The following is an 18,393-nucleotide window of genomic DNA, read 5'->3' as shown; positions in this document are numbered from 1 at the left end:
CTCTTGCCGAACTGTTCCCAAGCACATGTAAACACATTGTCATTTTTTCTATCTTTACCCCTCTTTCCTCCCTAGCTACTATCTCATTCTTCTGCTCTCCTTGATAGCAACACTCTTCAAAAGAATTTCTGTAATTTTTCTAATTCCTCTCCTCCCACATGTTCTTAAAAATACTCTAATGAGGCTTTCTAAACTACACTGAAACTGCTCTTTTCAAGGACAGCAATGATCTCTACGTTACTATAGCCAATGGTCAATTCTTAGTCCTGAAATTATTACACCTATAGAATATGGTCAGCATTTAGATCACGCCATACTTCCTGAAGGGGCTTCCCTGGTGGCTCAGACAGTAAAGAATCTGCTTGCAATGTGGGAGACCTGGGTCAGATCCCTGGGTCGGAAAGACCCCCAAACTACTCCCATGATGCTAAAGTTTCAGCTTAAGCATCATGGGAGTAGGAAATGGCAACCCACTCCAGTATTCTTGCCTGGAAAATTCCATGGACGGAGGAGCTTGGTGGGCTCCAGTTTATGGGGTTGCAGAGTCCAACATGACTGAGTAACTAACACACACACAGTCATACTTTCTGAAACACTTTCTTGTCTTCCAGGACACCATCTTCTCCCACCTTACTGGTAGCTCCTTCTATATTTTCTTACTTTTTCCCTCTTCTCAGTGACTCCTCATTATCCAGGTCTCAGTTACTAGAACCTTTTTACCTATACATACTTCCTCAGAATCACAGTTTTAAAGAACTATGAACACCTCCAAATTGTATCTTTAACTCAGGCCTCTAATCATGAATTTCAGACCTGAATATCTAACAAAATAAAAAAATATTTTAATCGAAAAAATATGAAAAGGGGCAAAGAAAATCAAACTGGAAAAGTGTTTGTTACACGTATGGAAGACAGGGATAATTTCCACTACATCCAAATAGGTCTTAAAAGGTCAATTAAAAAAATAGATCATTACCAAGGGAAAAATGGGAAAAGATCATTTAGAGAAAATTCACAAAAAAGCAATAAATGTATAAAAGATGTTACACTGCTCTTATCATTAAGTATAAATTAATATGAAACAATATCATATCTTAACTGTCACACTGGCAAAGATTAAAAATTTTAATTAAAGGCAGGTTTGTCAAGGGAGTATAAAATGGTGAAGCTTTTTTGATAATCAAATGTAAACTCTGTATTTGCTTGGAGATTTTAATTTTAAGATATCTATATTATTGATATACTCACTCAAATACTCAGAAATTGTATATATGTTTTTTAAATAATTTTTTTGTAAAAACAAGATATATAACAGAACCTACTTATCTTAAAGTTTTTTAAACAAATTACAGTATGTTATATTGAATATAAAGTCACCGAAAAGAATGAATTAGAGCTATAGGTACTGACATGGAAAATTACACAACATATACTTTTAAATACCAAAGAAAATCAACAAATATGATCTGCTTGCTTGCTGGAGAACACACATGTATTTGTATATAAATAGAAAAAATGTCAAAGTACGTATAATAATGTTAGAAGGGTACATTTCTGTACTCTTGAAATTTTTGTCAAGAACTTGTATTACTTTGATAATAAAAATGATAGTTAAAAATTAAGAGTTCCTAAAGTATAGAATTTACAACTTTCTTAATAGAATTTAATAACATAAAGCCAATAAGGTCTACATACACTCTTACCTGAATGGCATAAGCAGCTGAATCTTGAGCTCGGCTGTTATCTGCATACGCAAGGTAAGCTCTTGTTAGTTCCATTAATAATCCATAGGCAAAGTTTGAATCTTCTACTCCAGTCTCAAAAAAAAAGAAAAAATTATAGGATAATTTATATACATTTTCTTAAATTGTACTGTGCATACCATGGTGAATTTAACTTAGTTACTTAAGTGAATTTAACTTAGAGAAGGAAAGCTCAGTAAGGCTCAAATGAAGTTTGGTACCAAGTCTAAAATATAATCTGTAGCTAAGAAGCCAAATCTAACACTTCTTAAACTATTTTTAAAGTGTTAGACTCACTCAACTTTTACAGAGTCAGCAATTTGCATATTTTGATTTTTTAACTCTTAAAAAGAAAATTTGTTCTATAGAATTTCCTAAATTACATTCTGTAGAACCTTGGCCACTTGAGAAGCTTCAAAAAATAATTTTAATATGTCCTTCTGTAGGAGATTCATAATGTTCTCCAATATGTTAAAAGTCCTGTTTAATTTTGTTTTACAAGATTTCCCACACTCATTTGACCATGGAAACATTTTTATATACACACTATTAAAACATCTGGGAAATTAGTTTCTCATGGAGATATTGAGCAATTGGGTTTAAATAGTAAAATTTAAATAATCAATTAGATTTTAAGTATTTGTCACAATTATGTTAGAAAGTTTATTTAAAAAAATGCAGCACTCCAGACTAGGCTTCAACTTTATTTTTTTGGCTAAAGGTCTCTGCAATTGTATTAAGGAATAAACTCAGAAATTACCTAAATTATCTAGTTTAGATCAAGTTGCCACTAAGGACAAAACGAGTCGGCAGTGGTCTGCTGTAGGGATGGGGCTCTGGGTACAGCTGATTTGGGTATAGCATAAGCCCTCTTGGAGCAGGTCACCATTAACCCCATCACAGAGCTACCAGAACTTACACTGGATTGGGAAATAGACTCTTAGAGGGCACAACAGAACCTTGTGCACCAGACACCAGGAGAAAGGAGCAGTCGCCCCACAAGAGACTGTCCTGGACTTGGCAGTGGGTGTCCAGGGGTCTCCGGCAGAATCGTGGGTCAGTGGTGGCATACAGCAGGGTTGGGGGCACTGAGTGTAGCAGCACATGCATGGGATCTTTTGAAAGAGGTCACTGTTATCTTCATTACCTCCACCATAGTTTGCTGCTAAGTCGCTTCAGTCGTGTCCGACTCTGTGCGACCCCATAGACGGCAGCCCACCAGGCTCCCCCGCCCCTGGGATTCTCCAGGCAAGAACACTGGAGTGGGTTGCCATTTCCTTCTCCACCATAGTTTGGAGCCAGGTAAATAGCAGGGAGGGAACACAGCTCCACCCAACAACAGAAAATTGAATTAAAGATTTACTGAGCATGGCCCCGCCCATCAGAACAAGACCCAGTTTCACCCTCAGTTGGTCTCTACCATCAGGAAGCTTTCATAAGCTTCTTATTCTTCTCCATCAGAAGCCAGACAGCCCAAAAACCACAATCACAGAAAACTAACCAATCTAATCACATGGACCACAACCTTGTCTAACTCAATGAAACTATGAGTCATGCCACATAGGGCCACCCAAGACAGACGTGTCATGGTGGACAGTTCTGACAAAATGTAGTCCACTGGAGAAGGGAATGGCAAACCACTTCAGTATTCTTGCCTTGAGAACCCTATGAACAGTATGAAAAGGCAAAAAGATAGGACACTGAAAGATGAACTCCCCAGGTTGGTAGGTGCTCAATATACTACTGGAGATAAGTGGAGAAAAAAATTCAGAAAGAATGAAGAGATGGAGCCAAAGCAAAAACAACACCCAGTTGTGGATGAGACTGGTGACAGAAGCAAGGTTCGATGCTGTACAGAGCAATATTGCATAGGAACCTGGAATATTAGCTCCATGAGTCAAGGCAAATTGGAAGTGGTCAAACAGGAGATGGCAAGAGAAACTTTGACATTTTAGGAATCAGCAAACTAAAATGGACTAGAATAGGTGAATTTAACTCAGATGACCATCATACCTACTACTGGGGGCAAGAATCCCTTTGAAGAAATGGAGAAGCCCTATAGTCAACAAAAGAGTCTGAAATGCCAAACTTGGATGCAATCTCAAAAACGACAGAATGATCTCTGTTCGTTTCCAAGGCAAACCATTCAACATCATGGTAATCCAAGTCTATGCCCCGACCAGTAATGCTGAAGAAGCTGAAGTTGAATGGTTCTATGAAGACCTACAAGACCTTTTAGTACTAACAACCAAAAAAGATGCCCTTTTCATTATAGGGGACTGGAATGCAAAAGTAGGAAGTCAAGAAACACCTGGAGTAACAGGTAAATTTGGCCTTGGAGTACAGAATGAAGCAGGGCAAAGGCTAAAAGAGTTTTGCCAAGAGAATGCATTGGTCATAGCAAACACCTTCTTCCAATAACACAAAGAAGACTCTACACATGGATATCACCAGATGGTCAACACCGAAATCAGACTGATTACATTCTTTGCAGCCAAGTATGGAGAAGCTCTATACAGTCAGCAAAAACAAGACCAGGAGCTGACTGTGGCTTAAATCATGTACTCTTTATTGCCAAATTCAAACTTAAATCGAATAAAGTAGGGAAAACCACTGGACCATTCAGGTATGACCTACATCAAATCCCTTATGACTATACAGTGGAAGTGAGAAATAGATTTATGGGACTAGATCTGATAGACAGAGTGCCTGATGAACTATGGATGGAGGTTCGTGACACTGTACAGGAGACACAAATCAAGACCCCCCCCCAAGAAAAAGAAATGCAAAAAAGCAAAATGGCTGTCTGAGGAGGCCTTACAAACAGCTGTGAAAAGAAGGGAAGCAAAAAGCAAAGGAGAAAAGGAAAGATATACCCATTTGAATGCAGAGTTCCAAAGAATATCAAGGAGAGATAAGAAAGCCTTCCTCAGTGATCAGTGCAAAGAAATAGAGGAAAACAATAGAATGAGAAAGACTAGACATCTCTTCAAGAAAAGTAGAGATACCAAGGGAACATTTCATGCAAAGATGGGCACAATAAAGGACAGAAATGGTATGGACCTAACAGAAGGAGAAGATATTAAGAAGAGGTGGCAAGAATACACAGAAGAACTATACAAAAAAGATCTTCACGACCCAGATAATCACGATGGTGTGATCACTCACCTAGAGCCAGACATCCTGGAACGCGCAGTCAAGCAGGCCTTATGCTATGCTATGCTGTCACTTCAGTCGTGTCCGACTCTGTGTGACCCCATAGACGGCAGCCCATCAGGCTCCCCTGTCCCTGGGATTCTCCAGGCAAGAATACTGGAGTGGGTTGCCATTTCCTTCTCCAATGCATGAAAGTGAAATCGCTCAGTCGTCTCCGACTCTTAGCGACTCCATGGACTGCAGCCTACCAGGTTCCTCCGTCATGGTATTTTCCAGGCAAGAGAACTGGAGTGCGGTGCCATTGCCTTCTGCACAAGCAGGCCTTAGGAAGCATCATTATGAACAAAGCTAGTGGAAGTGATGGAATTCCAGTTGAGCTATTTCAAATCCTAAAAGATGATGCTGTGAGAGTGCTACAATCAATATGTCAGCAAATTTGGAAAACTCAGCAGTGGCCACAGGACTGGAAAAGGTCAGTTTTCATTCCAATCCTGAAGAAAGGCAATGCCAAAGAATGAACAAACTACTGCATGATTGCACTCATCTCACACGCTAGTAAAGTAATGCTCAAATTTCTCCAAGCCAGGCTTCAGCAATACATGAACCGTGAACTTCCAGATGTTCCAGCATGTTTTACAAAAGGCAGAGGAACCAGAGATCAAATTGCCAACATCCACTGGATCATCGAAAAAGCAAGAGAATTCCAGAAAAACATCTATTTCTGCTTTATTGACTATGCCAAAGCCTTTGACTGTGTGGATCACAACAAACTGGGAAATTCTGAAAGAGATGGGAATATCAGACCACCTGACCTACCTCTTGAGAAATTTGTATGCAGGTCAGGAAGCAACAGTTAGAACTGGACATGGAACAAAAAACTGGTTCCAAATAGGAAAAGGAGTTCGTCAAGGCTGTATATTGTCATCATGCTTATTTAACTTATATGCAGAGTACATCATGAGAAATGCTGGACTGGAAGAAGCACAAGCTGGAATCAAGGTTGCTGGGAGAAATATCAATAACCTCAGATATGCAGATGATCCCACTCTTATGGCAGAAAGCTAAGAAGAACCAAAGAGCCTCTTGATGAAAGTGAAAGAGGAGAATGAAAAAGTTGGCTTAAAGCTTAACATTCAGAAAACAAAGATCATGGCATCTGATCCCATCATGTCATGGGAAACAGATAGGGAAACAGTGAGAGGTTTTATTTTTGGGGGTCCCAAAATCACTGCAGATGGTGACTGCAGTCATGAAATTAAAAGAGGCTTGCTCCTTGGAAGCAAAGTTATGACCAACCTAGACAGCATATTAAAAAGTAGAGACATTACTTTGCCAACAAAGGTCCGTCTAGTTAAGGCTATGGTTTTCCAGTAGTCATGTATGGATATGAGAGTTGCGCTATAATGAAAGCTGAGTGCCGAAGAATTGATGCTTTTGAATTGTGGTGTTGGAGAAGACTCTTGAGAGTCCCTTGGACTGCAAGTAGATCCAACCAGTCCATCTTAAAGGAAATCAATTCTGAATATTCTTTGGAAGGACTGATGTTGAAGCTGAAACTTCAATACTTTGGCCACCTGATGTGAAGAGCTGACTCATTTAAAAAGACCCTGATGCTGGGAAATACTGAAGGCGGGAGGAAAAGGGGATGACAGAGGATTAGATGGTTGGCATCATCGAATCAATGGACATGAATTTGAATAAGCTCTGGGAGTTGGTGATGGACAGGGAGGCCTGGCGTGATGCAGTCCATGGAATCGCAAAAGTTGGACACAACTGAGTGACTGAAGTGAACTGAAGGACAAACTGAATAGTTTCTTGTAAATGGAAATTCCATTTCTACAAATTTCTTGTAGAAATCCCATTAGGAGAGAGAACTCTTCTTGTCATTCCAAATTACCATAACTTACCACAAATGTAAAATCTTTTCCTTGGGTGTCAGTGGTTGAGAAATCTAGTCGACCTGGGTCTATTGCCCCCAGTTCCCCTAAACATTCTCCACAGAGCAACCGAGCTTGAGAGTTTGCATCTTGGCAACCTTTCAAGAGCACTGTCACCAACTGTGAGATAACAGGTTCCACTGTTTCACTATCTGTTGCATATCTGATCAGTTTTTCCTAAAATAAAAGTAGAAAGAAAGTTTATATGTAACTTCTACAATCTAGTATACTTCCCTAACGAGAAAGCTTAAAAACATTAAGGAATATCTGATAAATATTGACAAAATTAAACTCTTGTTCTGCAGTCTTCTCACTGAGTTTTTGCTGCCGCCGCCGCTACCGCTAAGTTGCTTCAGTCGTGTCCGACTCTGTGCGACCCCATAGATGGCAGCCCACCAGGCTCCGCTGTCCCTGGGATTCTCCAGGCAAGAACACTGGAGTGGGTTGCCATTTCCTTCTCCAATGCATGAAAGTGAAAAGTGAAAGTGAAGTCGCTCAGTCGAGTCCGACTCTTAGCGACCCCATGGACTGTAGCCCACCAGGCTCCTCCGTCCATGGGATTTTCCAGGCAAGAGTACTGGAGTGGGGTGCCACCGCCTTCTCCAGAGTTTTTGCTGAGTTCACATAATACAGTTCACAATATGTTCTGCAGGATTAGAATCATAATTGTGTTTAAGAGTTTTTATTATTAATCCACTAAATAAATAGGGACTTAGTATTATCACATCAGTATACAGAAGTAAGACATGGTCTTATCCCAATGAGTTCACAATCTAAAGGGAAAATAGACATACAAACAAATAATTAAAATATCATACAATATGTGCATTAACAAATATGTGTACAAGGTAAAGAAGCAGTGAAAAAGATGAAAAAGAGACCAGAGTATTTTTCAAGCATAATAGGTATTTCAGTAAATAATTCAAGAAGGAAGAGTTATTAGTTCAAATAAGAAAACTGAAAAGTATAAAAAGCAAGTACAGGAGAAAAAGATACAGGAAAAGAATTCGATGGGGATGAATGTTTTAAAAAGGACGCAGGAAAAAGAGGTAGGCTTTATGAAAAAAATATGTTGGTTCAAGTAATCTTTATTAAACCATCTCCTGAGGATGCTGTAATAAAAAACTTAGGGATAAGAAGTGACTACTTTCAGGCCAGGTAAGATTTAGACATTGTATCTTTTTAACCATTTTAGAACTACTTCATACAAATTTTTCCTGCTAGCAAAAGTAAGGCACATACAAGCACTTCAAACTCCATGTTAAAACTGTGATTCAAATTAGTATATTTCGAAAGAAAAATAAAAAGACAACTTTATCTCATCTAAAATCTTTAATAATAGTTCACTTAAATTAACATTATAGGTTAATTCAGGCATAAATACTTAAAAGAGATGAACTAGGAAACAATAAACAGCAAAACTAATAAATTATAGGCATTTTTTACCTTGCTAAAACTAGATAATAAGAACATTTTAGTTGTAAAAGATAAATGCAGTTCATACTAAATATATAAATGAGACACTAAAAGATAATTTTAAAATATACTTATTTAATAAGTTCAGACTTTCCCCGTGGCTCAGACGGTAAAGCGTCTGTCTACAATGCAGGAGACCTGGGTTTGATCCCTGGGTTGGGAAGATTCCCTGGAGAAGGAAATGGCAACCCACTCCAGTACTCTTGCCTAGAAAATCCCATGGACGGAGGAGCCTGGTGCAGGCTACTGTCCATGGGGTCGCAAAGACTCGGACACAACTGAGTGAAATCACTTACTTAAAAATGTTTTTACTTCACTTCTAGGTTACATAAACTGGGTTTGTATTTTCAACAAAAATTATCCAATTCCAAAAGAATTATGTGTTCAATGCATCTATTTAGAAAGTGTTTTTAACGTATGAATCCAATTTTATCATTTTCCAAATGCCTAACCAGTTGTCAAAAAACAAATCCATGTTTGCTCTAATTATTTGAAATGTTATTTTTATATCATAAATGTCCATATGCGCTTGGGTCTATTTTAGGACTTTCTATTTCTTCCCACTGGTCTGTTTATTCATGTACCAGTATCACACTTTTATAATAATTATAGAGGCTATAGAGTATACTACATAGAATATATTAATGTTTGGGAGGGCTACTGAACTCTCATAGTTGCTTTTTTTCCCCCCAGATTTTTCCTAGCTATTTTTACATGTTTGTTCTTCTGTCTGAACATTAGTATGAAGTTTCTAGCTAAAAAAAAAACCAACTTGGCATCTTTGGGATGGCATTAACTTTATATATTATACTAGGGAGAACTAAAATCTTCATAATATTGAGCCAAATTAATAAATAAGGGGTGTTTCTGTTTAAATCAATTATATTTTTGTGTCTATCAATAGTGTTTTAGAGTTTTCCTTACTGGTTTATACATTTCTTGTTACGCTTATTCCTAAGTATATTATCTCTTTCTGTTACTACTACAAATTGGGTTTTCCAATGTCTTCTACCTGGTTACTGCTAGTTATATGAAGATTATGATTTTTATATTCTCTTTACTGAATCTGTTTGTGTCTGAGTTAGTTTATTGATATTTTCTATAGTTTTGCAAGTATATTACATGTCATCTGTAAATAGGGCTATTATCATGTCTTTTCCAAATCTTATGCCTCTGAAGGTTTTCTCTAATCTAAGTTCATTGGCCAATACTTCCAAATGAATATTAAATTGCAGTGGAGATAATGAGCAAGTGGAGATGAGTTTTAGTGGGAAGGTGTCTTATCTCCACATGAAGCATGCATGTGTGTGTGCACACGTGTGTATGTAGTATACATATACACATGTATGTATATGTATACATTTATGACATATCAAAGTATTATCCATCAATTCCCTTTTTCTTGAGTGCTTTTATCTGAAATGGATGTTATAGTTTGTCAAAGGCTATTTCAGTATTTATGAAAATAACGGTATTGTATTTTCTGTTTAATTCTATTATTAGTTCCCTCATCATTTTCCCCCAATCTCTGAGTCCCAGGCAACCACTAATCTGTCTCCTATCTCTAGGAGTTTAGTTCCTCAGAAGTATATACATTCATAATGTATCTTCTTTGTAAGTTCTGTATCTTCTCTTGTATCTTTGAACAAGATACAAGAATTAATTCTTTGTGAATTACAGGGTTTAGCACTATAAAGTGCCCTCTTTTTGTCACATTTGATACTTTTTGGTTTTTATTCTACTTTGTCTAGTGGCAGAATCAGAATTCCTGCTTTCTTATTTCAATTAATCTGTCATAAATTTGCTCCTTCCTTTACTTTTAGCCTTTCTAAATAATTTATTTTATATGTATGTATTACAGAATTGTTTTCTGCTTTGTAAAACAATTTGTAATTTTTTTTCTGTTAAAGTCTTTTCACATTTATTAATATGATTGATATGCTGGGCCTCAATTCTATCAGCTTTTTAAAATTATAATCAGATCAGATCAGATCAGTCGCTCAGTCATACTATATATATTATAATCAGTTCCTAAGAGTTAATTTCTTTTGGTACAGAATAAAACTTATACTTTTTGTTCTACAGGTATCCTTTATATAAATAGGCTTCCCTGGTGGCTCAGATGGTAAAGAACCAGCCTGCAATACAGGAGACCCAGGTTTAATCCCTGGGTCAGGAAGATCACTCGGAGAAGGCAATGGCAATCCACTCCAGTATTCTTGCCTGGAGAATCCCATGCCTTTTAAAATGATAATACTGCATGTATTATAACTAGCTCCTAAAATTTAATTTCTTTTGGTACAGAAGAAAATTTATACTTTTGTTCTAGAGTTATCCTTTATATAGAGGTATCCTTTATATAAATAAAAAGGTTCTAAAGGTATCCTTTATATTAATAAAAAAGAATCTTTATTTAATCTTCTTTAACCAGTTTGCCAGTTTTAAATAGTATATTTTGACTCCCAGTTATTGCCTACACAATAGGGACTAAGCTCATTTTACTCATATCTTAGTCTCTTCTTCTCTCATTTAAAAAAAATGCATTCTTTCTATCTTATTAAAATCTATAGCATTTACATAGAATTCTCCTGAAGTTGTCCCCACTGTTGTTAAATATATAACTAGTAACCATCAGTTCTTTTGACAAAGTCTCCCCAGTCATCACTTCATTGAATGAAGCCATTCTCTAGCGTATCTCTTCGGAAGGGCTTGCTTGTGAAACTTGTATTTCTTCAGTTCTTATATGTTAAAACTCTATTTATTATCCATGATATTCTAAGGACAGCTTGCCTTATTTTTTATGTCCTTTACATTTTTTAAAATGCTGCTATCCTCTAGGTCTATTCTGTATATTACTGTTGAGAATAATGATACTAATTTTCTTTTCTTGCCCTTTTAAGTGATTTTTTAAGAATATTTTTTTACCTGTAGGTCCTGAAGATTTCTTATTATTAAAGTCTAAGATATGTCTCAGAGTTGACTATGCTGGGGTCAATTTTTACAGGTACACAATGGGTCCTTTCAATATACAGACTTAGGTCTTTTATTTACAGAAAAATTACTTGGATTATAGCTTTAAATATTAGAACCATTGTTTTATTTTCCTTCTTTACAAACTTCATTTTAATGTGAAATCTTTGCCGAGTTTCCATTTCACCTGCTTCTTTGATCCTCTGTACTCCTTTCTCTAATCTCATTTTTGTTCTCTTGATTATTCTCCTGCCTTTCTTCAATGCTCCTTCCTAAAGTTTTAGTCATATATATTCCTCCTGTATGCTCCTTATAATTTGACCTTCATTTCTTCAATTTCTTTCTTCAGTTCAGTCACCTCTTGTTTCATATCTTGCTTTTTTGTCCATTTCTCTTTTTAAATTCTTCATTCAATTCCTCTTTTTTTTGGCGGGGGTGGGGGGGGGGGGCATGCCAGATACCTTGTGATATCTTAGATGATGTTATCTGCTTGCCACAGTTGGAAAAGAGATCATTTTTATTGTTTGTCCTAGATGTTTTGGGGCAGTGTGCTGATTATATTTTCTACTGATAATGCAGATTTACAGTTAGGAGAGCATAATATCTACACTCAAAGAGATTCAAGGCTCCTCCATGTGGTAGCATCATGTCCACATTGGCTGCTTCCCACTTTGGGTTTACAAGCTTACTGACCCAGAAGAATGTACTTGCTACCATCATGTATATCATTTATCCTAAGAAAATGCTTCTTTCTATCATGAAAACAAATACAACCCAGTTTGCAATCCACTAACTCCTGAGGGTCTTAGGCTCTCACATCTTATATGAGTTCCTGATATGCAAAAATGAAAACTTCTTTAGCAATTTTTTTCCATTTTATAGATTTATTGTGATCTGGTATTTTAAATACCAATTCTCACTCTCACCAAGGTTTGGGATAATCTATATTATGTTTACAAGGAAAAGAATAAAGTTTACTGGCCTCATAAAAACTTAAAATTTAGCTTTATTAAAACTAACAAAATTAATTCCGTCAAAATGAAAAATGGCAAAATTATTGAAATTTTACATGAACGATATCTACAGAAAATTACATGAGAAGACTCATATAAACTGCATATATCCTTCCTTAGGAAGATGCAGTAACCTAAAATATAACTGCCAAATCATGATCCTTCAAAAAAAACAAGAAAAAAAAATGCAAACCTCTTCAGCCTTAAAGGGCATCTCATGAATTTACTGATTCTAGGTCAGATCTGATAATCTTGTTAAAATAAAAATCACTTTTTTTCATTGAACCTACTGAATCTCAAGCAAATATGCCTATTGTCATCTTTTCTTGAAATCCACCCTTTCTTTCCTGTAGCTCTTTAATTATATCTTAGGCTTCCCTGTTGGCTTAACCTGTAAAGAATCTGCCTGCGATGCAGGAGACTTGGGCTTGATCCTGGGGTAGGGAAGATTCTCTGGAGAAGGGAATGGGTACCCACTCCAGTATTCTTGGGATTCTGGAGAATTCCAAGGACAGAGAAGCCTGGTGGGCTACAATCCATGGGATTGCAAAGAGTTGGATACAACTGAGCAACTGACACTTTCACTTTTCATACCTGATTTTTATACAAGGTTTCCTTCAAGCTCGTAAGAGCATGAATACGGACGTCTACATTTTCATGCTGAATTGCTTTCATGGATAGCTGAAGAGTTGTCTGAAGATCAGTACTCTCAGAGGTCTCCTATAAAAAGACCACAGAGAGATACACCTTATCAGTTAATCACATCAGGAACCATTTCAGTAGGTCTGGATTTCCTACACCATTACCATCAAAGTAGTTAAATGGTACCCCAATTGAATGCAGTTTTAAAGAGTAATTTCTATCTCTTCTTTTGTACAGCATATAAATTTTCAGTAATTCTCAAGGAAAGGGATTTTCTTCCAAAATTTTTAGTTTTAGAGAAAAATTTTATATCAACTAAATAATAATTTACTTATCCAAAATAAATCCTTCTTGGTAAGAAATACAAGTTTCCCTTAATTTAAAAAGGGCTACATAAAAGCCTTGAACAAGGTCTACAGATTATGCAGATAACTCACTCCTTATTTTGACTACTTACTTTCTTATGACTGATGATTTACCCAGTAAAAAAGCAGATAAAGTCTTCAGAATCAATCTTAGGATCTGTAGTAAATACATTTTCTACTCTGACCCATGCTCAGGTATCCCACTTTCTGCCCTAAATTAAAATCACCAACAATCTTTTTTAAATTTCGGAGAGTTCACTGAATTTCCAGATGTTGGAATGACAGATGATTCTCCTTCTAAAGCTCAGAATTAGTCAGACCTGACATATGTATACCATGGTTTATAGCACAAAGTAATTGGAATCTTCCCACAGCATTTTTTTTCCTTTACTCAGAGTATGCAGCTATGGTCACTTCTTTTAGGGACTGTAAGTAAGAACATATTGATCTGGGTAGGGATGGCACAAAAACTGTATCCTTTGCTCTCTGTTCTATCTAATTCTATATTACATCTTTGATCCAGATGCTAAAACTTCCTTCTAAAAATCAGACTCAAGATAGGATTATACAGTCATCAGAAATTAGGCATCACAGTATGACTATAATATCCCCAGACATCATTCTAAAGAATCTCTATTCAGTGTTTTAGCACTTGGAAATAATTTTGCATGAATGATCTCCTAAACCATACATAAAAAATTGAATACCTTTCTATATTCCTGTAGAACCGCTTTTATCTTTTTTAATTCTTGATGATCAGGTAAAAAATATATTTCATGAAGAAAATCTTGCACAGCATCCCTAACAATCAGTTGAAAGAAAAAGAATTATTTACCAAATATGAACACTAAAAAAAACAACAACATACAAAGCAGTGGTTGAAACTAAGGCCAACTTAATTCACACTTAAAAGTGCTAGCTGATTGCTGACATGTCTAGGATGCTCAGTCAATACTGGCAAATAATCAAATCTGAGAAAATCACCCGGTAGCAGTCTGCCCATGTAGAGTCACTTCAGCTTCAATTTGGGCTAGGTGTGTGATTTGTTTTAAAAATTAGAATGTGGCAGAGGAGATGCTGAACTGACTTTGGGCCTAAGTGTTAAAAAGGTCTGGCAGCTCCTGGTTTTGTTCTCATGAGAGTCCTGAGTCACCATGTAAGAAGTCTGGTCACCATCAGGGACAAGCAATATGGAGAGAGTAAGAAGCTCTGAGACTAAATGGAAAGAGGGAGAAGTCCAGTCAAGTCTACCTACTGCCTGACTACAATGACCACTGGTAAGAACAGCCAAGGAACTGACCAGCTGAACCCAGCCCAGACTGCAAAACTATGAGTACTAGGTTTTGAAGTGATTTATAATGCAGCAATAGAAACTCAACCCCCAAATACAAATTCTAACAAAGATATATTAGAGAAAAATACATAAGTAATTCTTACTGGAGGTTACAAATTTTAACATGCTTCAAATATAAAGCCCTAATATTTCTAGGTCCAAATAAAAGGGTTTCTAAATTCTATCTTTACTAACTCATGCAACACACAGGTATTAAGTAACTCCTATGTGCTACTATTTCCTAGAAACTGGGGATGTAACAACCAAGAAAACTGCAATAATTCCTTCACTCAGAGAGCTTAAAGTCTTCTCTTTAGTAGAGTGAAAGAGAATTGTTTCATTATATGAAAAGGTAGAGAAATGATTCCTCTATAATAAACAGCACAGATAAACTATTTGTATAACAATCCAAAAGGTATTTGAAAAGTGATCTAGATCAGTGATAATGTTGTTCTACTATGTTCAGAATACCAAAAATAAAAGTATTTTAATTGGAAAAAACTCCATTAACTTTTTATTCTTTATTTACTCCTTGATTGGATAGTTCCTGAAAATGACTAATGGAATTGCAATAGCATATGGATAAGTAAGTAAATAGTACTTAAATTCTAATTTTTCAGAAGCAAAGGAACCCTGATATACAACAGTATGTACAAAAATGAAAAACAAAAACAAAAACAAAAACAGGTGTACAGAAAAACATTCCAAACTAAAAAGCAGCGTGAGAGAAAAATAAAAATGGAAAGGAGTAATGCATATTCTTGCATTAGCAATGTGGATTGACTACAGCCTGGTACCTGCTTTGAAAAATCTTGGCAAAGAATTTTAAGAAATAATATGTGGCCAGATTTTAGAAAGCTTTAAATATCCAGATAAACAATTTGGAATTCAGAAATGGAGAGTCACAGAATGTCTCCCCATGCTGGAATGATAAAGATAAAGAGATGTTTTAAAACATGAACAATACGAAGAAACATAATAAAAACTTAAAGGAAGGGAGGCTGGTTAAAGGGTTATTGCAATGAATAAGGGTTTAAAATAAGGCAAGCTGTAGAAACTATGTGATTAGCCCTCCTAACCTTTTTCATGCATTCAACTGTCTGCCTTTTAACTGTGAGAAGAAAGGTAAATTGAGCCTCACCTCTTTCAAAACTGATGAAAAATAATTTTGAGCTATTGATCTACTAAGTTTAAAATATAATTACAATAAAAGCCATGTCACAACTGAAAGCCATGTCATATCAGTTTGATATGTATTGACTTTAAACATGTCAATTACTTCTATTTATTAATGGACTCTAAATTAAAAAGAATGTGAACAGTTTACCCACAGTAATCCTAATACCTTGATACAAAAATGCAGTAATAAAAAGCTGCTATCTCTATTTCATTTACAATACCTGTTTTCAATTATGAGGTAGTGAAATATAGCTGCAGTTTCTTTAGGCTGGATATGTATGAGTGGTAACAAAGCTACTATTACATGACTGAGAAGGGAGCCTAGATAAGCATGATCCAGGCAACGAACAAAGCAGTCCCAAGCTCTATGAGGGAAAAAAAAAAAAAGTTAAAAGTCACATCAGTTAATTATTAGCTGAACAAACAATGGTAAATGCAAACAATAAGAATATAAGGCAGCTGTAAAATGTAATAAAGATCAGTCAGTATACTCAAATCAAGTGACCTCTATAATACACTAAGTCAAAAAAAAGCAAGATGAAAAACAAAGCTTATAATATGCTACCTTTTGGGGCAGGATTAATATGAAAAAAAAAAAAAAGCATCTGTGAGTGTGTATGCATCTGCTTATACTTTTAGAAAGGGAACTACACAAAATAAAATTAGATACATCTATTTTTAGCAATTTAGGAATGACAGCTAGGTTCTTTGAGTGTAACTTATTACACAAATTTGAATTTAGGACAAAGTAAATGTTTTATATGATTTTTAAATAAAATAGATGGAAAAATCAATCTCTAAAAATATTAAGCAAACTGAAACAACTGAACCTCACAATACCAAATAAATGGCACAGACACACAGGAAAAAATTATTTTACATGACTTTAAAACATATTATTCTTTCTTAAAAAATTATCTTTCATATTCTTTTCCATTATAATTTATCACAGAATTTTGAATATAGTAAAACATTATTCTTACTGTACATCTCCAATAAAATTTAGTCAAGAACAAAAAGAAACTTTAAAAAGCTTAAACTGCATTCAGGAGTTTTATTGTTAGCAGTAATAATGAAATTAAACTAAATTAGCAATCAGCCAAATCCTACGTGCCAAAATCTCAATGGCCGAAAAGAAATGTGGAGAGGGTGTTTAAGGGATTAATCTATTTCTAGGGCTTACTTAGGGGGCCATACAATCAAATGTGTGACATTTTATTTGGATTTTAATTCAAACATGTCAACATCTTTGGGGAAAACATCTCTGAGACAATTGGAGAAATCTGAATTTTAGAAGATATTAAGGAAATCCTTATTAATTCTGCTAAGTATAATAATTTATGATGGTTACATATTTTTAAGATGTCCTTATCCATTAGATACATCTAAGGTTTTAGAAAAAAAATGATATGATATTGGGTTTTCTTTAAAACATTCTAAGTAACAATAACTAGAAGTAGAAGGGTTAAATAAAATCAGATTAACAAGGTTGTTAAACTGAGGTTGGGAAGTGAGTATGCAGGGGTTCATTATATTATTCTATTTCTCAGGATATTAAAAGATTTCACAGCAAAATGTTTTAAAAGAAGTAAACACATTTTCTTTTCAGTGCAAATGCCTCTCTATATTACATCTGGTTTGAACCCAATTTCCCTCAAAGGGATAAGAATTCAAGTTAGTGTTACTGGAAGATGCAAAATATCTAATGAACTCAGGTCGTCATTTACCTGCAACACAATTCAGGAAAATCATCCTTGAATCGAAGGCCAGTTCTCAGCGTGGTCATCATCTTCACCCTCACAGAACTGACATGTTTGGGTCCCATCAATTTCATCAAAGACATTAAACTGTTCAAGGCCTGAAAAGTAAGTAGGGCTTCAAAATAAAGCCATAAACAAGCTGGCAGGAGCAGATGAGCCCTAAGGACAAGTGCCTTCCATCCTAATCTCAGTGTATATCTATTCTCTGACAACACAAAGCCTAATGGCGGTAGTTTATTTTGTTCAAGTGCTTATGTAAGAATTATAATTTGAAAAATACAAGTTGGGTTCCTTTTTTTTCCTGCTTTTGAAAGTGATTTGTTATTTTGGTCCTTGTGGTCTTCTTAAGCAGTAATTTTCAAATTTATTAAAACCATAATACCTATTTTTTAAACTTCTTTATATATATCCTGAACAGCTATGTAACACATGCATTTATGTCCTAATGGTACTAAATTCAAATGCTCTAATTTAGTAAAACAGGTAACTAATGACATACTCAGAAAATAGTACACACATTTTATTGTGTGGAACACAGAATCAGACTTGTATGAATAGCTTCAGATTCCAATGAATGGGTAAAGAAACTCTCTGGTCAACCTTAACTCTGTGGAAAAACACGAAAGCTCTTTATGTTTTAAACAAACAAACTCTAGTTTTCTTAGATTTGAGGTTATCCTTTCACTTGGGATAACAATAAGAAAGATTTTACATAGACAGAAGTCGTTTTGGGGATTAAATTCACCAGTTGACACCAAAAGAACACATATTTGTTGCTGAAATTTTTATAGATTAATATTGTACCCCGTCTTTCCTAGCT

At 35.5% G+C, this 18,393-nt stretch overlaps 1 protein-coding gene across 2 annotated transcripts in view; it reads right to left on the bottom strand.

The window, feature by feature from the left end:
• ATR (ATR serine/threonine kinase) overlaps nt 1-18,393 on the bottom strand; it is a 117,182-nt gene that overhangs the window by 60,806 nt on the left and 37,983 nt on the right. For both annotated transcript variants that reach the window (XM_006078008.4, XM_006078007.4), the window contains exons 18-23: nt 17,541-17,671; nt 16,035-16,178; nt 14,009-14,102; nt 12,889-13,014; nt 6,806-7,012; nt 1,704-1,817 (exon numbers count right to left, since the gene is read on the bottom strand). In XM_006078008.4, the coding sequence (XP_006078070.3) occupies nt 1,704-1,817; nt 6,806-7,012; nt 12,889-13,014; nt 14,009-14,102; nt 16,035-16,178; nt 17,541-17,671 (816 nt within the window). The remainder of the gene's footprint in view (nt 1-1,703; nt 1,818-6,805; nt 7,013-12,888; nt 13,015-14,008; nt 14,103-16,034; nt 16,179-17,540; nt 17,672-18,393) is intronic.

This window comes from Bubalus bubalis, chromosome 1 (genome assembly GCF_019923935.1).
Source record: "Bubalus bubalis isolate 160015118507 breed Murrah chromosome 1, NDDB_SH_1, whole genome shotgun sequence".
Lineage (NCBI taxonomy): Eukaryota > Metazoa > Chordata > Mammalia > Artiodactyla > Bovidae > Bubalus > Bubalus bubalis.
The sequence above is the reverse complement of the archived record's forward strand: the minus strand, read 5'-3'. Positions and strand labels throughout refer to the sequence as shown.